Raw genomic sequence first — 26,864 nt, 5'->3', positions numbered from 1 at the left:
AAAGTGCTCACGTGCATATACTCCCACCTCTCTAACTTCTACAGATACACGCTTGTACGTTTTCAGAGGCACAATTACATCAACTCCCATATAATTAGATGCTTCAACTGAGGCAATAATACACTGTTCACTGTACACTAGTATGATCTCGTGAATTGACAGTATCTCAGCTTTAATACCGATTTAAAGAGTAAGTGCTTTGGGACAGGGATTCCCACTTCGTATTCTTCACTCTTGCTGTATTTGTAATATTCTTGATCCTACGGGTTTGCATATTTCTATTTTGAAGTGATGCCGATATCGGTCTAGGACATTGGGTCGCAGCCGTTTCGCCGTGACCCAATAACCGCCGGTGCTTTCTATGCCGCAAGCTGCCCGCTAAGGTAAGTAAACCTCCGAAGCTAAAACCTCATCCTAAAACCGCCTACCCTAACCGCAAAAAAAAACCACATCGAAGCGGCCAGCGGCGAGAGTCTGTGTCTGCGGCAGAGTTTTGATTGTGGCGAAACAGCCGCGGCCAAATGTCCCATAGCGGCAGATATCATAAAATATCACTTTATCATAAAATAAGAATTTAACAGCAAGATATTATTCCACCAATCTGCAATGTCAATGGCTACTGAAAACACAAATAATTCACCTTGCTGGGAGATTTCAGTGGCGATATAGCAATTTTATTTGAGGTTTGAGTCATGGAACCTAAAGACGTCCCAATAATTCCGCTCTCGGTGATGGTTATTGTTTTGGGGGGAGTGCCAGGAATAGTGTGAGAGAGCAACTTGCCTGCAAGGAGAGAGAAAAAAAAAAAGAAGAGACACGTCCAGTGGTGAGAATGGATTCCTAGCTATTATTGACAAACACACCCATGGAGCACTTTGGTCCCAAGTCCCAGGAACTTATATTCAGCCAACAGAATTATTTTATACTGTAAGCTGCAGAGACAACAAAGATGCTTATATACCAAACTCACTCTTCCATATTACAGACAACTTCAGGGAAAATAATGGTTCTTCTTGACCATATATTTCCATATACATACATCATTTTAAAAAAAAAATTGACATGTATCTATTAAGCATCCTTTACCGATGATAGAAAATGCAGAGCTGGCTGTAATGAAAAAGAAAAAAAAAAAAAAAAAAACACAGACACTTTCCCCCGCATCCATGAACCCAAAAGGAAAAACCCACCTGCAAAAATTGATGACACCTGTGTGGTTTGCGCTGACGTGAGCGGTTTGCTATTCAGCGGCTTAGCGATGATCAACTTTGTGATGATGGCACCAGACGATACTGGAGCTTTCTTGGCAATCTGGAAAACAAAAATAGAAGTCAGCGTGTGTGAGACTTGAGGGGAACGAATCAATAAAATCCTGTTAATTGTAACTTGCTCCACCCCTGTAGTCTTCTACAGAGACTTTCACACAGACTCATCAGGAAAGCAGTGTTTCCAGCATGCTTCTGCTTCTGACCAGGGAGAGGCCCAGCAGCTAAGCTCAATTTTGGACACATGTTCCAGGAGTAAAATAACGATCTAAACTCAGCAAGGCGTGTAAAAAGCTAGCGAGGTGGAAGCAGACACTGTTGGACGGTATGGTGAAGAAAACTGAATAACAAATGTGCAGGGGGCACACTGCCTGTGTATGAGAGAATCTGACATGTCCAAGAATAACCCTCTATAAGACTTAATGCTTTTAGAGTCCACAGTGCTCCTTGTTACTGGAGGTTTGGCAATTCATTGATAAAAACGAGGCAACAAGGAGATGGAGGACACAGATTGTAAATACTTATTCCCCAATGCTACCTAAACAAATTCCTTTTTTTTTTTTTTTTAACCTTTTATTTTTAAAATAAATTAATAGTCATTGATTTTCAACTTCTGAAAGGAATGTGACAGAAATAAAATGGTATGCATGCCGGGGGTAAGAAGTGCATGTAGCAAGATGAAAACAACATCCCCAGTGATAATAGAAATCATTTCCCCTCACCAAAATGGTAACCCAACTTACTCAGACTCCACCTATTCACCCAACACAGAAACACTGGCGGGGTGACTGGGGTCATTTCAGTACAGGCTGAAGCCGTGCTGAAAAGCTCCGTCAGGATGTAGCCAGGAAAACACCGCACAGAAACGATGCAGCAGGTTTCCACAAACTGGCTAATATAGCCTGGAAATGCAGTCACAAGTCTCTGATCCACTGCTCTGCCTTTTTGGGGTTGAAACAGGGGGCTAACTCAGGATGGACTAATTTACCCTCTTGTACACACACTATAAACCAATTTACATTTCCTCCTACTGTTAGTTTCCCAATAATTAATATATTGTGTTAAATGTGTACCACCAAATGGCTTTTGATGGTGGCATTTATCGAAAGGGTTGCTGCCATAGGGGCTAAGCAATGCATTGATAAATGAACATTTTTTCACTGGACTATGTGCCAGTAAGGTTGTGTCTTAAAATGGAAGCCTTTAAAGCAACAATCCAAGCTAGAGATTGATTTATTTAAACAGAGGATTGAAGCAGGGCGTCGCCGGAGCTGAACCCTGTTAATTTCAGCTCCGGGCACCCCCTGTTTCCAGAGATCCTTACCTCCATAGTGGGTGCATATAGCCACTCTGCTCGGCTGGCAGGGATCACATATTGGCTCATGTGACTCGGCAGCTTTAAAAAGCAGAGGGATGCCGGCACCACCTTTGCAGATAAGTATATCTTGAAGCACGGTGTCCTGAAGCCGTAATTAACGGGCTTCAGCTCCGGAGATGCCCTGCTACAATCCTCTAAGAAATACATCGCCAGCTTGAATTGTTGCTTTAAAGGCTTCCATTTTAGACAATCTTACAGGCAGTCAATTAGAAAAAAAAAATAATTTATCAAATCATTGCTAAATCACTGGCGTGGATTGCTCCTTCAATGCTATAAAACAATATTTGCTATGTTTAATGATTTAACACAACATGCAACAACTTGTTAAACTGACTAAGGCTGGGGCCATGGTGCCGCAGACCGTGCGGAGGCATCCGCACGCTGAGAGATCCGACTGCCTTAAGGCAGTGATCGCGTCCATGCGGCCGGAAGTGGGAGGGGGCGTGCTTTGCGCAAGAAATCAGTTGAAACTGACAGGATGGTCACGTGAGTGGTTCGCCCAATGAGGGCGAACAAGCTCCGTGACGCCGCTAGGCACGCCTCCTCATGGCCAGGGAAAGCACCCCGCTTCACGCGGGTCACTTCACAGCCTCCGCGCGGGTGAAGGAACCATGGCCCCAGCCTAACATTCAATGCTTTGTTTCAAGATAATCAATTCAGTTAACATAGATATGGTGTGATGGTAGGATCCTTTTGAAAACTTGAAACAGTTTTGGAGCCGTAGTTGAATTTGATGCTCTAATCTTTTTGTCAATACGGTACATAAATAGAACGGTCATGACAACCAATTACTCCATTTTAAAAAAGGTTCTGAAAAAAACAAAAAACAAAACCTCGATCTATATAGATAAATAAATGGTGAATGCGTCTGTTATTTTTCTAAGAGATGTTTGCCACCTAACCAGCACCTTGCCAAATACACTGGAAATCTTGGGGTAATTCTCAAATACTTGACATTGAGCTTCAATGCCTTGCCAACTGAACTAGAGCTGTGAGAAGGAATCACTGAATATTTACCCATCACCGTCATAATGCCTGTTCAGTGGAAGACATTACAGAGAAAGTGGATCAGAGAGTAAAAGGACGATCTGTGGTCTGAAATAGTTCATCTCTGTAGAACAGGGGTGAGCAAACTTTTTATGCCGAGCCCCCCTTTTCATCCATAAAATTTCTCGGGGCCCCCCCCTGCCTGATGTAATCAAAATCACATGAAAAAAAAAAAAAAAACCCTTTATTAAACGGTATACAATATAAATCCAAATATGTTTAAATACTTACATATTTCAACAGCTCGCGCTTGCAAAATTAGGCTGCGTCCACGCTGCCGCTGAGAGCGGTGACATCACCAACTCTCCAAGCATGAGCACAGGGTGTCCTGCATAATTTTGCAAGCGTGGATCGGGGCTATGTTTGTGTGTGTTTGTGTGTGTCTGTGTGTATTGACTGCTGCTGAGCGCACATCAAAGTCAATTTTGTTTGTCTCCCCAAGCGCCAAGCTTGGGAAAGCGTACGTGCACAAAGGCAATCCTTTGGGGGGGCATTCATCCACCTCTTTGCTACCTCCCTTCCCTCTCTCCCCCCCCCCCTTTTTTTCTTCCTTCCCCTCCATGCTTTTTGGCTTGCTGTCCCCATTGTCATCCAAACTCCTACCTACAGTATTATTTATTTTTTCCCGTTTTCAATGTTGTGTTTTCACAGTTTTTTTACATTATTTCTGTACATTCATAGTATGATTGATATAGGTGCAGCCTACCCTTTCAATTGCAGAGGATCGCAGCGAAGCAGGTTCCCAGCGGAAGAGAGCAGGAACACAGCGCTATTGCAGGGCAGACACCGAAGGAGGGGCGTTTGACTTCACCGTGCTCGGGCGTTCTCCTCCCCGTACCTCCGAAGCCCCTGCGCGTGCGCTCACACACCATCACGTTGCTGCCACCTGCACTATCCTGTTCAGCCACCTGCACACATCTTCAGCTGCCCGCCCGAGCACATCTTCTTGGCCGCCCCTCGCGCACAGCGTCTGTCGGCCTCATTGCCCCCCAGTTTGCGCACCACTGCATTACAACACACACACTCTCAATTAATCACCACATACACACACTCACCACATACACTCAATCAATCAATCAATCAATCAATCACCACACACACACACACACACACACACACACACACACACACACACACACACACACACACACACAATCCCTCCCCCCCCACACACACCCAATCCCCCCCCCCCACACACACACACACACAATCCCCCCCCCCACACACACACACACACACACAATCCCCCCCCCCCACACACACACACACACACAATCCCCCCCCCCACACACACACACACACAATCCCCCCCCCACACACAATCCCCCACACACACACACACACACACACACACACACAATCCCCCCCACGCAATCCCCCCCCACACACACACGCAATCCCCCCCCACACACACACGCAATCCCCCCCCACACACACGCAATCCCCCCCCACACACACACGCAATCCCCCCCCACACACACACGCAATCCCCCCCCACACACACACGCAATCCCCCCCCACACACACACGCAATCCCCCCCCACACACACACGCAATCCCCCCCCACACACACACGCAATCCCCCCCCACACGCAATCCCCCCCCACACGCAATCCCCCCACACACGCAATCCCCCCACACACGCAATCCCCCCCCCACGCGCAATCCCCCCCCCCACACACACGCAATCCCCCCACACACACACACACACACGCAATCCCCCCCCCCCACACACACACGCAATCCCCCCCCACACACACGCAATCCCCCCCCCACACACACGCAATCCCCACACACAATCCCCCCACACACAATCCCCCCCCACACACACACACAATCCCCCCACACACACACACAATCCCCCCTCCACACACGCAATCCCCCCCCACACACACACAATCCCCCCCCACACACACACACACACTCAATCCCACCCCCCACACACACACACTCAATCCCACCCCCACACACAAACACACACACACACACACTTTCTCCTGGGGGGGCGACATGCTCCGATCCCCCAACCCCCCATGCTGCTGAAAACTGGTGCGGGAAGCAGACAGAAGAGGAGGGGCTGTCTGTGTGCAGAGAGAAGCCCCGCCCCCTCTGCAAGACACAGACACATAGAAGCAGCAGCACTGAGCTTCTGGACGCCCGTGCACAGCTCTGCCCGCTCCCAGGTTTCCCTGCAAGCAGCCCGCACCCCCCCTACATAATCTTGCGCCCCCCCCAAGGGGGCGAGCCCCACAGTTTGCGCACCGCTGCTCTAGAACAAGGGACAAAATAGTGTAGAAGTTCTAGCGTTAACATCAAGCAGGACCACGCTACACATCTCAGAAGAGATTACCCTTATTGGTGCATGAATGGTCTACAAGTTAGGTTAAGTAAACTAGTATCAAGTCACAATTAAATAGAGGGGAAAAAAATAAATGTAATTTAGAGTAGTATCCCCTCTCTTCACCCATATGAGGTCTGATGTTACCTGCACTGTCTTGATCTGCTGGGCCTGAAGCACCGAGGACTTGGTAGCAGGACTGATTAGCTGAGCAGGTGTATATGAGGATACACTCATAACAGGCTTCATCTCGGGCCTACCTCCGATGGTGACCACCCTGAACTGCTGTGTTGTCCCCTTGGCATCTGCTGGCTGGATGTGGGCGCCAGCTTTCTGCACGTTCGACAGCTGATTCTGTGGCAGCGCCAGGACAATGGGGTGATTGGACTTCCCCAGGGCAGTCACGATCAGCTTTTGTCCTTCCTGCTTCACGATGTGGCTGCCAGGCAGGAAGTCAGAAACCTGCGATACCGTATTAAGGATGACTTGTCCAGACACAGGTGTGCCCAGCTTGTGCAGGCCACTCTGAAAGACTGTTTTCATGGCAGCTGCAGAGGGTCCAGAGTCGGGTTTTGACACCACACTCAGCACGGTCAGATGGCCTGTGTGGTTGCTGGTTGACGTAATTGCATCGTTTGCCAAGGAGGCTGTCACACATTCATCATTGCTGTTCACTTCCACGATTTCGTCCAACTCGGTTTCCATGGGGACAGCTTCCATCATGGGAGAGGTGACCATGACGGCTTCGATGCTGTCATCGTCAGCCAGAGACATCCCTGTTTCCATGATCTCGTCAGGGAGCACATTGTTCACCTCTGCAGAAACCACATCCATGCTGGGCCTTCTGCCGACAAGCGGGGGCTACAACAAAAGAGGGCAGTGAGAGTCAACACAGCATTATCACATCTTGTTTGTCAGAGCAGACAAGAGAATACAAATCACTACAGGAGCTAAATAGGTGAATATTTTTTTTCCCTTTTATTTAAAAAGACCAAGAAACCCAACTATATATCGGACAAATCTGCAATTACATAGTTGCATAGTAAATGAGGATTGAAAAAAAGACGTACGTCCATCAAATTCAACCTATGCTAAATTTAAACAACAGATACTTTATCCTATATCTCTACTTCCCTATTGATCCAGAAGAATGCAAACAAAAAACCCCATCAAACAAAAAGCTGCAATGATAACGTTTTCCTATGGAAAATATGCTCGATATGAAAGGAAGCTTTATATTTAGGACAGAGATGGCAGACATTGAAACAAAAACTTAACTACCACCCTATTGACAAAACCCAAACGACAACTCTAAATCACCCCATCTAAAGAGATCGCAGAGCATGCAACATAGATCGTCATGATAAAGTCATGCAAGGGTTAAATTGTGTGAGCAGTACAGCAACCAAGGGGTTAACCTTTGTTTTAAAAGAACAATGCTCTGTTTCTGAGGGTTACCAGAGAATGGTCATGGGGGGCATGACCATTGGTCAATAAAACAATTAGGAAGAGCCATGCTTACATTGAGTTGTCATGCGACAGTTGGCAGAAATGCTCTTCTCTGCCATTGTAAGCGCCAAAGGAACATCGTGAATTCCCATCATCATCTCTGGCAAACATGCCCATTTTATTTATCATCATTAAAGAGTCACATTGCATGAGGATTCATATTTCATGCAACACAAAACGGCCAATCCGTAAAGGGAGACGTACTCCTATAAAACCATCTTAAATGTGAGAAGGTACCTGTTGCAAATCACCAATTTTATTTACGTCACTAAATTAAGTGGGACCATCAAAAAGGGGTGTCTGTGCATGCGCCAAAAATCAGCTGAACGCAAGGATGTGGGTATCGTTAATCTAGTAGCTACTGGCAGAGAGTTGTGGTGTATTTTGTACTCTTTCATTGAAGTAAATGAAATAATTCTCTCTTCCAGTAAAGTCATCTAGAACGGTCACATAGGAAGAGTGATGAGTGGGAGATATAAAACAAAATGCCCACAAATGGTTGGCTCATGTTTTTTGTGGAAGGGAAAATTGTGTCTTTAAAAAGGTAGAGGTTGGAAGATCCCTAAAGGAGCATTAAATCAGACGCGCGCCCGTGCTTCTGTGTGTCTGTTAAGCACTCTTGAATTGTCATATTTCCTTGAGGAACCTCTTGGGTGGTATTTAGGTGGTTTTAGCGCTTTTTATTTTGTAAAAATAAGTCTGCCATTATATAATCTCTTCTGTAAAAAACACTGTACACTTTTTTGCAACAATAAATCTAAAATGTAATAAGTATCGTCTTCGTGCTCTAATTGAACCTAGTAATAACTATTTCATATAGCCCTTCACTCCCAAATGGACTCAAAGCCCTTCACAATTAAAATACAGGCAGTCCTCGGTTATCCAACGGAATCCCTTCTGGAAGTAGCGTTGGATAGTGAAACCGTTGTAAAGTGCGTCCCATGTTAATCAGTGGCGGTGAGCGTCGGACAACGCATTCAGGCGTCGGATAATGCATTCAGGCGTTGAAAAACGGCCCTTAGGGTTGCATTGTAAAGCGTTGGATATGCCATTTGTTGTAAAGTGCAACGTTGGATAACGAGGGCTACCTGTATAGTGCACGGTACATAGGAATTTTTACACAGTCCCTGCCCTGTGGCGCTTACAATCCATGTGTATTTTGGTGACTGAGGCACAGAGATAAATTGACCTGCCCAAGGTCACAAGCAGCCGACACCAAGAATTGAACCAGGTTCCGCAGATTCAAACTGTGTAATTATTTACATTGTCAGCATCTTTACTCACTGAGCCACTCCTTTAATACCTTTTTGAAGAGTGACTGCATTTTTGGACATGTTTTGCTAAATTGGGTCTTGTTTTAATTACATCTTTTGTTAGCATAAGGAAGAACGAGGACTTCTGAGGTGTAGCCTTACATTAATCCGGGTGGTGGCAGAGTAATTGGGGTGTAGTGTGACGATTTTTGGGGCATTCGTGCTCATGTTTAGTACATTGAAGGGAGGAGGAGTCAGCTGGATAACTGGTTGACCTTAGCCATTTTCACAAACACGGGTAGCGCGAACAACCACTAAACCTAGCGACAGGATTTGGAGTTCCTACAATAGAGCACAGATATTGAAGAGCCAGATAAGTAGCACCTCATACTGCTATCATGTCCACATCCCTACGTGCTCTAATACCGAAGTCCCTATATATGCTTTCTGGTGATATTCTCTGCTTCGTAATGATCTGTGGGTCTTATCCCGATTAAAGATCTGAAATAAAAATTAAGAACATGCTCTTTCCATCCAAGATTTTACAGAGTAATTATGCTACCTGAGACATTTGTGTTTTCGAAGAAAGTATTATTATCATTATAATTGAATAAATTATATAGCGTTTGAAGCAAAAATCCATAATTGGGAATTATATAGTAGATGAGGTAGGAAAAAAAATTAAAACACACGTCCATCAAGTTCAACCTCCAGCATGTTAATTAAGCGGTTCTGATTAAATGGGGGACGTGCTTGGGGTGTACTCTCTTTCACATGGCATTTTCACAAGGCAGGTAAAATAATGGGCATCTTTGTATAATCAGCTAGAAAATGTCAATCACCCCTATATTTCCACTTACTTGTATCCTGTGAAAAAATGAATGGTTTGCCTTTTCTGCGGGGCAGCTGAATTCAGGCATATCAGCTACCTCTGTTCATCCATTTGACCAATGATGACTTCATCATTACTACACAATGGACAAAAACAATCCACTGGGGACTGAATCACTTATCACCAACAAATCATTAATTAAGGACTGGTGAAGGCAAGGAAAACCTTTTTCCAGCCCTGGTGATGGAGTACAGTTATGTGGCCTATTTTGATATTTTCTACATGTGACCATGTATTTAAAAAAAAAATACATATGATTTATGGCAGCTATTCTTTTTTAATTTGTAAATGTACCAAACGGAGCACCATTAACATTTTATGGACAAAGTAGTATTCTATGTTAATCCCAGTAAGGTTAAAATGTCATACACGATTTTAATGCTGTTGGGAATATGGAGGTGGAGAGAGGGGGCAAGTTTAATTGCCACAGCAGAATTGCTCGGATTTTCAACCAGGATTTTTTATTTGTAGTAGGACATATGTTCACATGGAGTATTTTGCCTTATTGTTACAATGTGTAGTCCCATAAATTTCTTTGTAATGCGATTCGATTTCACATCTTCATTTGTACTGTACAAACAGATACGTCTGTTTGAAAATGAAGAACATGCACAGAAATGATGCCCGAGACCAACACTACATCGCAAGACACTCTGGGTGGTTCAGCGGAAGCGCGGATTCCCAGAGGACACAAGTGGTGACACGTGTACAGCTGTCACCTTTGGAAACTAAACCAAGAGTTGGCCATGACAGCCAATGAATAAGGGGGAAAAAAAATGTAGTAAGGAATACATTTAAATAGGGAACTGCTCTTAACTGGACTCATTTGGAAACATTTGCTGTTCAGTTTATTCAGCACTGTTTATCACAGCTTTTGGTTTGTTTTAACACCACAGTAGATAAGAGAACACCAGAATAGCAACAACAGCTGGACTTTGAATGCTGCAGGAAGAGTGCAATGAAACAACAAGTATTGGAAGAATTCACTTGCGTTTAGCAGTCTTTATATAAATCAGATACACATGGAGCATTTATTTTTAAAGGAGGCCCAATCTCTGCAGCTGAGCATTCACATGGCAACTCAGTGTATATTCTCACTTTCTCCGCTCCCCCAGGCAGCACAGAGGAGTTTTCCCATGCAGACTACAATTCATTCTTAGCAGAAAAAAAGTAATCTTAATCGTCTCCGATCAGGTTCTTTGAGGTTTTCCAATGACGGAGGTACTTGGCAGCCACAATAATTTATATTTTGGCTAATTTTGTGTGAATAATAATAATAATAAAATAAATAATAAAAAAAAAACATCCAACTACAGAAGTGTGAAGAAATGTAAAATATAAATATGCAGGGAAAACGGCCTTTAAATACTGAGTGCATGAGGCGCTGTAGCACCAGAATGCCACAACCCTTCCAGCTCTGTTATGTGACCGCGGCAGCCCTTAACCCGGAAAACGGAAGTGTCTTCATCTACCGCTTCCCTTCATGAGCTCCATGGGAACACAGAACGCGATCTAAGCTGATAAAAAGGCTTTCCTTGGGCATGAGGTAGCCACTAAGTCACAGGGCCTCGGGAGTACCCAACCCCATGGTGGTAGAGACTGTGTTTTGGAACACCCAAAGGGTTAAACTGGTACTCGGCTCTTGTTAAAATGTCTTTTATATTCCAATATAATGGACCAAAAGGCAAATAAATCACAACAATGAAATATAGGTTATTGCAATCTATAAAATGATGGGCCAAGCCAATTAAAAGTCAGTACTGGCCAAATACTTCAAATACATACTTGAAGTACAGTACAGGACTGTCTCTTGTTCTGCCGTTTGTGATGCATATTCATTTTCTTGTTTAGCCCCTGTCCCGTCTCACCTATGTAGTAGCAGCCCCCTGGGCTTTTCATGCACATGATGAGGTACACGACATTGCTGGAAGAACAGGTGAACCTCTCTCTGATTTTGTACTCCAGGTTCCTGTGTGGTATTTGTATACATATATACACATACTGTTGACAGAAAACTGTTCGGTTGAACATGTAACGAAACCAATTTTTTTTTTCTTTGAAGTCATACATATACATACATACGAAAGGGCGCAATAATCCTCGACTCACGAAATTCTTATAAATCTATGGAACAGCCTAACTAACGTGCTGAAAAATACTAGCAAGCGGTATTTAACATAAGAGCATGTATACGTTTTGAAACATTAAAGTTTTTTTTACATCATTGATTAAATAATTGCAAAGATTATTAAAATGACAGATTAATTTTAGCCCATGTTAACTTGGAACCGAACAATTTCACTAAACACAGGCTTACAGCTACTGTATCCATTCCATTTTTATAATGAAACAAGCACAAATATGTAAAAAAATAATAATTGTGCACCTGTTTAACAAGATTACATTCTGCTGAAATGATGTACAATGCCCACTTAGGACCAAATTAACTTAATTGCAGAAATGATCAGTAGATTAAAAATGGGGATCCATTCAAGTACAGCTCAACCCCTTTATAACTCTGTGCTTGGGGTCCAAAGAATCACATAGCGTTATAAGCGGATCGCGTTAGAAATAATGTACAATTGTATGCATTGTACAATAAAGTATTTAAGATACCAATAATCCTGTTGTAAAGTATTCATAAGTATGAAAATTGGGAGCCACGCTCGGATCGCGTTATTAGCGGATTTGCGTTATAACGGGGTTGAGCTGTATTAAGATTTTCTAGGTCAATACATTGTAGGTCTCAAGAGAAAAAGGAAAAATGCCGGATTAATGCACACAAATAAATGAACACAACTGTGACACAAAAAGCACCTGTAAAATATTAAACTTGCTCGCCCTGTCCAAACACAAACAGCAGCCATTTCCCCCCCCCAGAATCATATGATTTTAAAATCCTATAATAGTATTACAATTATTATAATAGTATTACTCCACTCCTTAAAAAAAAAAAAGTTAGTTTTTAGAAGCGTGATTTTCTTAAACTCTAGTTTGAGGTAACCATGGTAACCTTTATACTGCAATGGGTTCCAGAGGGATTCATTTTAACATTCCAGACTCAAAAGCAGCCATCCCGGTTGCCTCCGCCCCTCCTTTAAAAAGAGAAATCCTTTACAGGGAAAGGTGGTGCCGGTTCTTCCTGGTATTAAAATCTCCCAGATTCCCCTGGCCAATAGGAATCTGTGACGGATGACGATGCGGCTTCCTCTTGGCCATCTCTTTGGATTTAAAACGCCATTTGGTTTCCCCTGGAGTGGATGCTACTGCCGGGCACCTTCCACAGTAAGGATCCTGAAAACTAGGGCGTTCCCAGAGCCGAAACCAAACTCGGGTTCAGCTCAGGAAGCCCAAGGCAGAACTGCTCCTTTCATATCTTAAAAGCGTATATCTCTTGAATGAAGCACCCGATTGTAAAAATCAAAAACAGCTTTGGAAAAGTTACGGTGCAAGAGGCATCTTCAACATTTGACACTTTCCAGCTCTGCCCGTGCTGGATGACAGTACTTTTAAGAGCAGTTTCTATAGACATGTCCTAAATCTTTCGATTGCCAGAGTTACTATATTTAGCTATATGTGTACCACAGACACAAAAAAACAAAAAAAGTTTGTAATGGGTGACACATTGTTCTCCCAAATAACACAACATCCCATTATAACTCAGGGTATTACAGATCTGTGACAATGGCAAAAATAGGTAGAAAAAGTTACAACTGCTCATCAGATACAGCAGGGGTGTGCAACTTTCAGTCAGTGTCCCCCTCCCTGCTCTCACCTCCCTCCTTAGCTAGTCTTCGGCAGCAAATGATGCTGCGGGGTCACGTTGCCATGGCGTGACCCTGCAGCGTCATTTGACGCCGCTTTGCCAAAGACAAGGTAAGGGATGTTGCAGTGGCCTTGCGTGGTCCCCGGCATGTAATTTAAAAATCTTGGGGAACAGTGTGGAGTCTCTGCAACTGCAGCACCACCCTAGAAAATCTTGCGCCCCCGAGATACAGGACCCATACAAACTGCTAGAAACAGTAGGTGCAGTTGAGGCCCATGCACTAGATATGTCCACTGTCTGCTTTAAAGAATGCTGACATTTTTTATGCGTCAGGATCATGCTGTGGAGTTAACCACTCCCTTCATATCCCTGCAGCTTCTCAGGATGGCAGATTTGCAGGGTAAAACTGCACTGCTAGATGGGAGTGAAGAGCCGGAATGTGTGGGAGAGACACTATTTCATATTTTAGGAACAGCTAGGTGAGGAGGTACAATTAACGTGAAGGTCAAATATATCCAAGGGATTCGTTTTTGGACAGGAAAAAAAAAAAAAGGTAATTGTAAAGGAACCCCTTCTTCCTTACATTTCTGTTTAACAATTAATTTTGTACATTTTCTAATATTAACATCTAAAAAGCAATGTTAAAAAAACACGTAATGTCTTAATTTTGTTAAAGTTCCTCTGCTAAATAAATAGCGCAGAACCCTGTTTATTAATGGTTCAGTGTTATGTAGAACCTCTGAGCCAATAACAGTAAACATTGGTCATCCAATGTGGCAGATTTAAAAAAAAAAATAAACAAAAAAAAAAAAACAGTATTTGCTTCCTGAATTACTTTCTGGGGTGATGGATTCAAATCGTACTGATTTGCATCTTGTGAAAAATGTGGGTGTTGCTTTTCTACTGAACCAATGGATTCAAGGGGGGGGGGGGGGGAATTCTAACAAAAAGGTGGTAGGAAATCCCATTTTTATGGTTTGAATTTTGAATTTATGTTTTTATTGTTTCACTTAATAGGGGTTTATTTACATTTAGTTCATATAAGACTGCAATTTTGTCATTAGACAGATACCTGGGATGACAAGTGTCATAAGTGTATGGAGCCTCCAGCCCAATCAGGATTTAGTTCTGCAGATCGGATGAGATCTGTAATAGAGCGAAACATTTAGTGAGCATAAAATTGGGGGCTACCAGTTCTCCCACCACTTTTGTTGGGATTTTTCATTCTTTGATTTATTTCCCCTAGCCCACCTACCCATCATCAGAGGTTTAGCAGATATCACTTGTCGTGTTTGCATCAGTGGATTAAAGTAGAACAGCTAATCTTGTATATCTGACTATTGTTGGCTTCAAAATTACTATGCAAACAAAGAATAGAATTTACCAGTGGTTTTCAAGACTTAAAAAAGTTTTTAATTATTAGCTGGCAATCGCTCCACCTCCAATTATCTTTCACATTTCTAACTAAAAAAATAAAAATAAAAGAAAGGGAGGGCAGGCTCCAATGTTGACAAACATTACAATGACAAACTTTAAAATGTTATTTGAAAATATGTTTATCTGATTATTTTTACCATATCAACTACCTTAGACACGGTTTACCCCATTACACACGGCCCCAGATGTAGTAGCTGTGGGAATCCCACAGACTGAAGTGGGTGAAAGTGGTTCCAATGCCAGTCTTCTTTCCTTGTACCCATAGGCAAATCCCCTTTATCTCCCAAACTCCACAGGCCAGGGACTTATTGTGGCTGCAAAAAGTATGGCACAGTCAATGCTATAAAAGATATACCACGTTGGTCCCATGTGGACAACAGAATTTGTGGTGACTTGTAACTTTTGTTTCTCCAAATCCAAGACTCACCTGCAGCCGGGCAATATTTTACATATGCCAGGATCTCAAATTGCATGAAACTCTGGTGAGGAGCTCTTGAAGAAGAAAGGATGGAAAATATGATTGGACAAAATGAACGTGCGTCTCCCAGACAGAAGGGCTAGATGGAATGTTGGCTTCATGACAGAGCTCAATGACCTTTCCAACCTGCATATTTATAGTGATAATATATTATAAGGCAAACGTTAAAAAAACAATAGGGGGGATTCACCAAGTAACCAATTAGGCAATTGTGTCACCAATAAGGCATTAGTTGCCATTTAAGTGACTTGCTGTTGATGTTTGGTTGGGGTGCGATAGCCCACATTGGTGTTTAGAGAACCCCAGCCAAGGTCTGTGCATGTGCACAACTTTCCTATTCAACAGAAGCATTAATGTGAAACCTCTATGTTTAAAACCAAAAAAGTATGCAAAAATGATCCAGGGGGCTCACTTATAAAAATAAAAACAATTTATTGGATCATGGGAGCAACCCTATCAGAGGCAGCAACAAACAATGCGTTTCGCGCTAGTAGCGCTTCATCATGGTGTTCCACGTTCCTACTATATGTTTAAATCAGACTGTTCTAATATATCCCCACTCTTCCTCCACCGCAACACCTGTCACAAGATGCCATCAGGAGAGGTTTCAAGTTGATAAACTCAGTAAGCAGCCACAACCACAAACCCCCACTCCCCCTCTACATACCACCATTGCCACTCCTGTAACATTGCTAGCTCATTAAGGCAAGGATTCCATTTGTAATAGGGGAAGTATACTGTACATCCATAAATGAGGGATTCAGTCTTATTTGACTGGCAGCAGATGAAAAAAAAAAAAAAAAAAAAAAAAAACCTTTGTTCAGTGTAACCCAAACATGCCAGACAAACATTTGCCCTGAAAATTCTTGCCAAACCTTTGCACTAGCCAGAACCCAAATATGCCTTATATAATCTGGTAGAAAAGCATTGCTAGATAAATAAGGGAGGTAGTTATAAATCCGGCTGCTTGGTAAATAGACACTTTAATATACACACACACACACGTTAAGATTTTGCACATAACCACATACTTAAGGACCCAATTTGTACTTATTTTTTTTGTCCCCACCGGATTAGCAGGGCCTCATATCTAATTTAAAGTAAACCCCATCAGAGAGCATCTGTGTTACTTGAGTGAACGCAGATGAAATGTCGAGTGTTATTAGATACCCATCCCCTATTCAATATACAAAGAAGGGTAACAGTGACAAGAATGTAAGTAGATGCACAATTAGCCTTTTTCGCACAAAACTGCATAAGGGCCTCAGTTCTGATTGCTAACCAGCACTACTGTTAGAAACGGTTAGAACTTAGTCATACAAAAGATACAAATCTCCATTGAAAGACATGATATGAAAGGGGTGACATTGGAAGTAGTGTACATCACATTTAGGTGAGACAGCTATTATTTTAACATCAGTTTATTCCATTGCTGTCAGTGCATTCCGTTTCACAATCACAGTTGGTAGCAAGCCTTCTGCTGACAACACATCGCAAAATACTGTGTGACTGGATGCCTCTGAAGGTGTGTGCGCGCACACACACACACACACACACACACACACACACACACACACACACACACACACACAATAAAGAATATCACTTGTGAGCACATCCACATGTCTTAGCAGGTCTGCAACCCTGCCTTTCAACCATCACCTAGCATACTGTGCTCCCACTGCAGCAAGGGATTCTGGAAAATGACATGCAAATGAGCACACAATGTGTCACCTTTTACCTGAAATCCATTTACATGGAACCCATATAAGCAAATGCTCGGCTGCTCAGACAGCTTTTAAGCACAGCATTAGATTAGATGCAAAGCCAGTCAAACCACTCACAGACATGTTTCAACCTTAATGGGTCTCATCAGTGTGATGTTAGTTGTACAGGCTTTGCAATTTTGAAGGCCGGGTAGGTTCACCATACACATTTTAAGTTATGGTGGGTGAAAAAGGCAAGATAGATTCTCTCTCTTTCTGAGAGAATCTGAGAGACACATACATACATATTTATAACTACAAAAATCTGGTTACAAGATTGTAAGGGAGAGAAGAAAAAAAAAAAAAGGAATTGGCCTATAAATAACTCATTCACAGCAACACACAATAGCCAGAGGGGTGAAAAAGGCCATTTGTGGAGTTTTAACTGGTTAATATGTCACTACTCTGTCACATTACGCAGGAAAAAAATTGTTAATCAAATAAAAAGCACAGACTTACTTTCATTAACCATTTCAGTGCTGAGGGGACAAGCACGAAAAGGGTTAAAGTATGGTAACCATTAAGAGCCATTGTCAGCAGCGAGTGGACTGTGACGTGGATTCACGTAGTGTGTCGTCGCCCTCCCCCCCCCCCCTTCAAAGTTTTGGAACTCGAACCTGATTGGTGGGCCACAACGTTCCAAATTCGAGTCTTAACACAGACACACAAAAAAGCAGCAGAGTGCGCGAGGCCCGGGGCGCGCAGCAGCACCCCCCAGTGCTGTGTCAGGCGCAGCAACACACAAGCCCCAGCACCACAATAATAACTTCCCTGCCATCACTGCCCATCCGTTACCTCATCCGCCTCCGTCACCGCCGCCTGCCCGCGTCCTCACCTGCTCGCCTCCAACCCGGGCTTATATTCCAGCTCCGCTGCTTGTGTGAATGTGTCGCACGTCCTTAGTAGTGTGCATATTGTGTGGTGTGTGTGTGTGTGTGTGTTTGTGTCTCCTGTACCGGGTGTGGGGAATCAGTCACCGCTCCCAGCTGATTTATTATCCCGGTGTTGTCCCTCCTGCGCAGCGGGGAGGTGGCGGTACGAGGGGTCGGGGTGGTGTTGTAGTGCGGGAGGGGCGCGGGTGTGCTGTGTGTGCAGACTCTCCGGGAATGTCAGGGGCCGGGATTGTATTTCGAAAGATCCGCCATTTTCACCTCGTCATCCTCATCCACCTCCCTCCTTCCCATCAGCTGCCCTCCCTCCCCCATGGGAGAGTATGTGCAGCCAGAGAGACACAAACACATAGGAGGGTGGGAGGAGACTGGTCGCACAAATGCACAACACATACCGGAAAGAGGAGGCAGCAGGAAAGTAATCCACAAGGGAGGAGGCAGCGCACAAGAACTGGCAACAAATCCTCAACAAGTACACACAAGTGATAGAAAACTCAATACACGAACCAGCAACAAAACACTGGGTTAGATGGAGGTATATAGTGTAAAATAAATTATTCTTTATTAGGTGATATCCTTTTTTTTTTTTAATGTGGACTGAATTTATATTTTTGGACACTGCCTCGGACACAAAAAAAAAATAAAAATCACACACCTTGCGCTATCGCAACTGGACTAACAGCTACTATTTAATTCGTGGATGAAAGACACACAAATGTACACTAAACAACACACACATTTAAGTTTTGTGCATTATGAATCACAGCTATTCTTTTTCACATTTCCACGCCCCCTTGTCTACCAGAAGCTGCTGCCTATAAATAGTCTCAAGGGCACCAGCATATATTGGGCCCTTTTCATTATTCTTCTTTTGCAAAAGCATTCTGATATTTGCAGCCCTGCGTTTTTTCTTCATAAAACCGGATTGAAAAGAGGACTGAAAACAGGACTGGGTCGGTTTTACCCAAAGAAAAATATCTAAGGGCAGCAACAAATATAAAGACATCACATTTATTGTACAAATATACAAAGTAACAATGAAATAAAAAAAACATTCCCCAGAGTCCTAAACACCCAGCAGGTTTAATTATGAAATACACGAGGTGGGATTGACATTAAACTCCAGATCCACTTACACCACTAAGGCCTAAACGTTTATAACACTTACCATTATAACTGTCATCTTATACAGTTAAAAAAACAAAAAACAAAAAACACATTACAAATGGTAGCCAAGGTGTCATACAGATCCCTTTCAGTTTATTGATAAAATTATGATGACAAGCAGTATGGGAGATAGAGATATATATATATATATATATATAAAATTAAAAAAAATTATTGGCCTATACCTTTCTGTAGCAAACTAAATGCTTTTATTTATGCGAGCTCTCGAGATACACTGATCTCTTCTTCCGGCCGTGTTACAATGGATAAAAGCAAGAAAGGTTTTTACTTAAAAAACAGTGCATCTTGGAATGTAAAGTGATATTGTGCGCAACTAGATAACCATCAAATATTATTCTTGGAATGAATAATACCCACTGTGAAAGTAGACACCACTTTAGTGATAAAATACAAAACCTTAGGTATATAATAGGAGCATGTGCCGTCTGCTGCTGCTGCTGCTATTAGGGTGGCTCAACACCTCTAAACTACAGAAAAATACAAGAAAAACTGCGCAATACGCAATAGTGAAGCATGTAAAGATAATAAAATTATATTTATAGGGTAATAATCCTGCGTACATCAAGGATTAAAAAACAAGCATTCCGTGTACCAAGACACGGGTTACCAAACACTGGAACGGGGCTGATGGAATCACTCTCTCTCCACCCTCGTTATAGCAATCGTCAGCTTTTGGAACTGTGGGATGCACCTCAGGTAGATGGGTGAGAGGTCATATCATATGAGAGGTCACCCACCTACCTTAGGTGCATCCCACAGTTCCAAAAGCTGACGATTGCCATAACGAGGGTGGAGAGAGAGTGATTCCATCAGCCCCGTTCCAGTGTTTGGTAACCCGTGTCTTGGTACACGGAATGCTTGTTTTTTAATCCTTGATGTACTCAGGATTATTACCATATAAATATAATTTTATTATCTTTACATGCTTCACTATTGCGTATTGCGCAGTTTTTCTTGTATTTTTTTTATTGCATCTTGGAATGTATCTGAGATTGGAGCCTATCCCTCCCCCTGTGCAGTATGCGATTTATGACTTAAGGTGTTAAATGGTCCCTGAATATTAGTGATGTAAGAGTGTGTGTGTAAATATAAATTTAAAAGCACCCACAGTGTATACAGAGCTTTACAAAAGGTGTGTCTGGGAGTGTATACCAATGGTGTGGGAGGGTGTTGCATTACTGTGTGTAGATACTATCTGGTCCCTATTGATATATAGGGATAGAATTACATTGTACATTAGTAAGTGTAAGAGACAGCTGTGTGTGCATTCATATATTGCAGTATGTATAGACATGGGCTTTAACACTCATGTGAAGGGAGTTCTCGTGTCATGGTAGTGACTCATGAAGCTGCCGTCTCTGTTTAGGCCACCGCTAAGTGTCCCGAACAGGTGCGTAGGTGAGTGGGTGCGTGCGTGTACACACACACACACACACACACACACACACACACACACACACACACACACACACACACACACACTAAAAATGTATCACTCCAATTGCCTCTTGCAAAGTTTATATGTATTGTTTCCAGTATTTAACTGGATCCTGTGTCGTTTTAATTTTGGCATGGTATTTGTTGTACCGATTCTGTGTCGTTTTAATTTTGGCATGGTATTTGTTGTACCTTCACTGTTTCCGATTGGCTAAATGATAGCAGCATCATTACTTTTCCCTTGAGAACAATTACAAGAACTGAATTTCTATCTGGAGTCTAAAGTTTACAAACCGTCTGCCAACAGCACAGACCAGACATGGATCATAAAAATCCCAAGAACCGTCTGGTTCCTATAGAAACAGCTCATGTTGAAAAACGAACAAAAATACTTACAACTCTCTTCTCCATTAAAAGGCACCAAGCATCTACACTTAATTAACCCTTTAGCTGCAGAGAGCCCCTTCTGGCAGTGAGAGGGTTTAACACTACTGACACCCAATCACATGGGAATACTAGGAGGAACTGTGTGGCAGCCCCTTCTGGGATGCAAGTGAAATAGGGACAGTGGCATAGGTTACATGTAAATCATTGATACGTTTTGAAAATCAAAACCGACAAGGATACATATTATAAAACTCTTCCATAATAAACAAATGCTTTGGTGTGAGGGGCGTTACAATCTTTATCTAAATGTCTTTTGGTGATAAGAATGGTCAGTCGTCAAACAGAGGAGAGATCTTGTCTGTACATAGTAATTCTTAAGTCATCATTGGTCAAAGAGAAACAAGTAGCTGAGCCATGCTTGCATTTAGCAGACCCAGTGAAAAGGAAAGCATATTTGACAGGATGCAAACATTTGTTTACAAAAGGGTGTTTTGACTGGCTAGGTGGGGCTGCCCCTTTAAATGTGAAAGCCAAAGGGAAAATTCTCATACTGTGTGCCGGCTGACATGTAGCTTTCCTAACAGGACTCGGCTCACATTTCACAGACTAACATTTTTTTTGCATTCAAAATACATATGCAAGTTAAGCCACCTATGCCAGACAGATCAGTCTGAATACATTTTAATAGTCAGATGAGTTCATATGTGGAAGACTTGGAGGACAACAATGCAGGAGGAGGAGTATAACAAAGATGTTAGCTTACATGTTGGAAAGATGGAGGAAAGGATTTAACAGTGCATCAATGACAGCTCAGAGGGTGACAGTCTGTGCATTGCTATGCTTTACCCTACAAGCAGCCCAAGTTATCCAACAGCAATGCAAGTTTAGTCACATACACATATATTATTTATATATTTATATTTGAAGAGTTGAATTCATCTATTACAGAAACATATGTACGTTTACTTATGCAAATAAAAGTCTCGGAACTTGGAGATACAGCACATGCATTTAATAGGAAATTCATCTTAGTTTTTCCCATCACAAGATACACACAGCACCATCTTCCTTTCAATGCAAGCAAGGCCCAAAATGAAAGCCTGGCTCTTTCCTGCCTTTTGCTGGTATGAGCTTGAAATTATGCTGGGTTGACTATACAACACATTTTCTCCAAATATTACCTGTGCAACAATACAGTTATGTTTTCCCCCAGAAGATACTGCATGTTTAGCACATACTCTGCATAAACAAACAGCACTGCAGCTACTGGAATTAATAATCCCCATCTCCCTACAAATATACTCAAAATATTTAAGATGTGGTGCAATAAGACTGCAGTCGCCACAACTCCCATGTGTTTAAAGCTTGTTTTTTTCCTACTATTCCACTAGTAAAAGTAAAAAATACAGGCCTTTTATGTAAAGCTGCTAAGTTGTAACAATTGTAGATTGAGCATTGTGAGGCTATAAATAAAATAACCAATGGTGCATACTACTAAATTAGGCAAGACAATGTATCTATCTCACTGGCACTAAAAACAAAAATAGAAGTACACTTTTTATATCAGGGGTGTTCCTGTTAACTTCTATAAACAGCATATCACAATAAATAATAGATTACCGCAGGCACGTAACTGTTTAGATATATTTCCCAAAACACAGTAAATTGTAAGCACCCTGGGGAAATACTCCCATTTGATGTTGTTCCCATTCTAGTCACTCTTGCTCCCTTATTAAACTATGCTAAACCAATGATATGCATCAGTTTGTAAAACAAGGTGTTAATTATGCAAGAATAGAAAATAATACTGGTATTTATTAGTGGCCAATCTACTCTTAATTCTTTAGCAATATCTACTACCGACATAAAAGCCATTTTGTGAAAAATTAGTTGTACACAAAGGCATTTCCATAAGCAAATGTATTTGGGTTTCATAGTACATTAGGTATAAAAACAGCATTTTGTAATAAGTCTTACTACCTATTAGCCCATAAACAAACAGATCTGACTTTTCAAACCATTTGTTTTTGTATTAAGGGATCTGTGACATCTTATAAACAACAACATGCCCAAGAGGAGGTGGCAATGCTGTCTCATTTAACCCTTTGAGTGCACTCAGGACATTAGCCATGTAAAAAAATAAAACGGTGTCTCCTTTTGCTAGGGTAGATTACGTCCTGCGCTGACGCAATCTACACTGATGAGAAACGGAAGGGAGATGAGACTTTCTCTTCAGTGACTTTGGAGAAGTAGTCACGTAACCGAAGTGCCAGGGGGGTCGTGGCATTTTACAATTATACAAGGCTAGTCTCCAGGCACAACAATCTCTAACACAGCAAGACTCCTATCACAATATGAAGGCTCTGCGATGGCATGGGCTTCAGCCAGCAATGTATGTACTGCAGGGAGACCCAGACACATTCACTTGGATGGAACAGCTCTTTTATAGGCCTCACCGCCAGTTATCAATGCTGTGCAACGCAATGCATCAATGAATGTTTTTTTTTCTTACACAGCACTGACAGCATACACATCTACATAGTCCAAATCGTGTTCACTGGCTTCAAAGTCTGTGATATCACCACTAAGCTACTACTTCAGCCCAACTCACTCCTATTCCCCCTTTAGATTGTAAGCTCTGGAGGGCAGGAATTTCTACCAGTGCTTAGTGCTTCTATGGTGTCCTTCCCTGCATTCAATTACATTGTACATTGATATGTTGGTGCAACATAAATAAAAATATACGTGCCATTCCTACACAACACCACTTTCCCCACAACCTCTGGTGTGTGTGTGTGCCCACATGCCCTTATTGCAAGCTTTGAACTAATAGATGTCAATAATCCCCAAGACTAGTAAAGCGCTGTGTAGCTGTTTGACATGACATGCAATGACATAACAGTATTGATAAAGGTTGTTCTGCTACCGCAAGAGTGGTGGAAGAGTCAATGAGGCGCACAGCTGGAGAATATATATAGTATGTGCACACATTTTCATAGGTATATGCAAAAAAAACACACACACACACACACACACACACACACACACACACACACACACACACACACACACACACACACACACACACACACACACACACACACACACACACACACACACACACTGCGCGCGACCACGCCAACAGCACGCGCACTGACCTCGCGCCCGCTCCCTGTCCCCTCGCGCTAGTAGGGTCGGTGCTGGCAGGTTCAGAACCGTGGTGTTTGTTCAAAATCACGCGCCGAGCGCCATTTCCACCTCCACATCCCATAATACTGCGCGGTGCCTCCCCCTGGCGGCAGCGGTGACGTCAGCGCGCAAGCCACACCCGGAAGTCTTGATTATTATTATAATTGTTTTGTATCAGCTGAACCGAGGCGAAAAGGAGTGGGAGATGGAGGCGATACAGTACACTGTCACGTGATGGGAAGCACACAGAAGAGGCGGCCATGTTTGCTATTGGCAGCTGCCCGCAGTACTTACTCATCATTTACTTGCTTCACTGACATGAAACAGGCTTTGGTCTCATTATCAAATGTAATGCAGTCAATTATTATTTTTTGCTTCTAAATTTAACCAGTTTTGCACCAACTACATACTTTTAGGGGACGCTGGTGGCCATTACATTGGTACCCATTTAGGTCCCTTGCACCGTGACAACTTCTTTGCTCTCCCCAACTGCAAAGGAGATCACGTGACCTTCATCATCATTACACACATTAGGGCCCTTACATTAGTTATCCCAAGGGGTGAAGGTTGCCGTCTGGGAGGAATTTTTAAATAACTAAAAATGTCCGAGAACGCCAACCGTACATCCGGGAATGAAATCTGACCGTGCATGCGATAGCGATAAGCGGTCCGTGCTCGTGAGTGCACAGTCGCGCCCTAGCTTAATGCAATGCAATTTTGGATACAGTACATCTTAATATATTTCAACATTTTTTGCAAGTATTTATAACATCTGTACCATATACATTTACATTACCACCACTTAAACTAACTAAAGCAAACGCTATGAAATTGGCAGAAGAGTCCAAGTGCCAGATCAAGGACCTTCACAGGCCAGCACTTGAAGGTCCCTGTTATACATCTGTAATCCTTGATACCTGGCTCCATCATGCAATATTTGTCTACTCCGCATGGGTTACCTTCATTCAGGGTGCTGGCTTCAGGTGGGCAGGCAGACGATGAGGTAGCAAGGATGCATAATAATGGACACCAGGTACTTTTGTAATACAGCAATCTTTTATTCTGGTAGGGGGCCGTTCACATTCACAGTGGTCGACAAATCACCCAAAAATCTACTCGCCGAACCAAAAAAATCTACTCGCCACCAAGACCCACCCCTAGCCCCACCCCTCTTTTTCCAAAAGAAATTGAATAAATTCCTAGTAAGAACTAACAACAACATTTGTTTTTGACATAACAGTTTATTGTATTACATTTATACTTTACTACAATTAGTCCTTGTTACATAGTTGCGCGTGTGTGTGAAAATATCGGATGACCTCACTAATCTAGAAATAAAAGCCAGATATGAATGACTAGTTTCCTGAACCCTTAACTAGTGTCTGGATGCCCCCGCTGCACAATTTTTTTTCTGGATTAATAGAGATTTTTTTTCTCCAACTCTGCAGGACAGCAATGGGGCCCAGGTTCGCTCCCAGCTATGCCATTCTCTTTATGAGTGTTTGGAAAATGACTATATATGGTCATGTGTAGGCTGGGATGCGAACCTGGTAACCTGGAGAAGATACAAAGATGATATCATCTTCATATGGAAGGGGTCCCGTGAGAGTTTAGATGATTTTCTTGGATATCTGGATTGTAATTCTATAAACCTCAAATTTACATCAACAGTAAGTAGCTCTACTGTCAACTTTTTGGATTTAACTATCTATATAGAAGGTGGTAAGATTAAAACTTGCAACTACTTAAAGGAAGTGGGCTGCAATAACCTCATCTAACAATCTAGTTGTCATCTAAAAAGTTGGATAAATAATATCCCATTTGGCCAGTACAGAAGGCTAAAGCGTAACTGTACGGATAATGAGAGGTTTATGGAACAATCCAATATCCTGACAGACAAATTTGTAGAAAGAAATTATAAAAGAGATAATATAGATAAAGCCTTAGACAAAACCATCTCTTTATTTAGAGATCAAATGTTGATGCCAAAAGACAAACCGATTAAAAAGACATTAGAAATCCTTTTCATCACCCAATATAATAGAGAGGCAGAGAATATAAAATGAATCCTAAATAAACACTGGCATATACTCAAGAATGACCCTGTATTAGGAAATCATATCCCTGATAAAGCTCAAGTGCTTTTCAGAAGGGCACCAAATATTAAAGGAATGATAGCCCAAGTGCCCTAAAAAGTAAAAAGAGCAATAACACATCAGGTTGGCTAAATCTTCTCAAAGGTTTCCTCAGTTGTAAAAACTGTCTATCGTGTATATCAGGCCTGCCCAACTCGTAAAGTGAGAAGGGCCGAACTGCTCCAAGGAAAAAAAATTTGGGCCGTACGGGTTAAATCATCATCATCATCATCATCATCTCTCCTCCAGCACCTCTCATCATCATCATCGTCATCATCATCATCATCCTCATATCTCCCCAGAACCCCTCACTATCAACCTTTATGATACTCCCCATCTATGTCTCATACCCCCATCTCTCCCCCTCACCCACACAATACCCCCTCCACATCAAACACACAATACCCCTCCACATCAAACAAGCAATACCCCCCTCCACATCAAACATACAATACCCCCCTGCACATCCCCCCAGCCCATTCCATGTCAGCAGCCCCCCCCAAGTCAGC

At 42.5% G+C, this 26,864-nt stretch overlaps 1 protein-coding gene across 10 annotated transcripts in view; it reads right to left on the bottom strand.

The window, feature by feature from the left end:
- Positions 1-24,342, bottom strand: part of LIN54 (lin-54 DREAM MuvB core complex component) — a 40,417-nt gene extending 16,075 nt beyond the window's left edge. For 4 of the 10 annotated variants that reach the window (XM_075606096.1, XM_075606106.1, XM_075606164.1 and 1 more), the window contains exons 1-4: positions 17,589-17,607; positions 6,176-6,889; positions 1,191-1,311; positions 641-783 (exon numbers count right to left, since the gene is read on the bottom strand). In XM_075606096.1, the coding sequence (XP_075462211.1) occupies positions 641-783; positions 1,191-1,311; positions 6,176-6,889; positions 17,589-17,594 (984 nt within the window). In that variant the 5' untranslated portion in view covers positions 17,595-17,607. Of the gene's footprint in view, positions 1-640; positions 784-1,190; positions 1,312-6,175; positions 6,890-14,520; positions 14,595-17,588; positions 17,608-17,924; positions 18,353-24,189 lie in introns of those variants that run through there. The other 6 variants (XM_075606144.1, XM_075606125.1, XM_075606154.1 and 3 more) reach the window with 6 other exon arrangements.
- Between the last annotated feature and the right edge of the window lie 2,522 nt (positions 24,343-26,864).

The sequence above is a fragment of the Ascaphus truei genome, chromosome 1 (assembly GCF_040206685.1).
Source record: "Ascaphus truei isolate aAscTru1 chromosome 1, aAscTru1.hap1, whole genome shotgun sequence".
Classification (NCBI taxonomy): Eukaryota; Metazoa; Chordata; class Amphibia; order Anura; family Ascaphidae; genus Ascaphus; species Ascaphus truei.
This window is presented reverse-complemented; position numbering and strand designations above follow the sequence as displayed.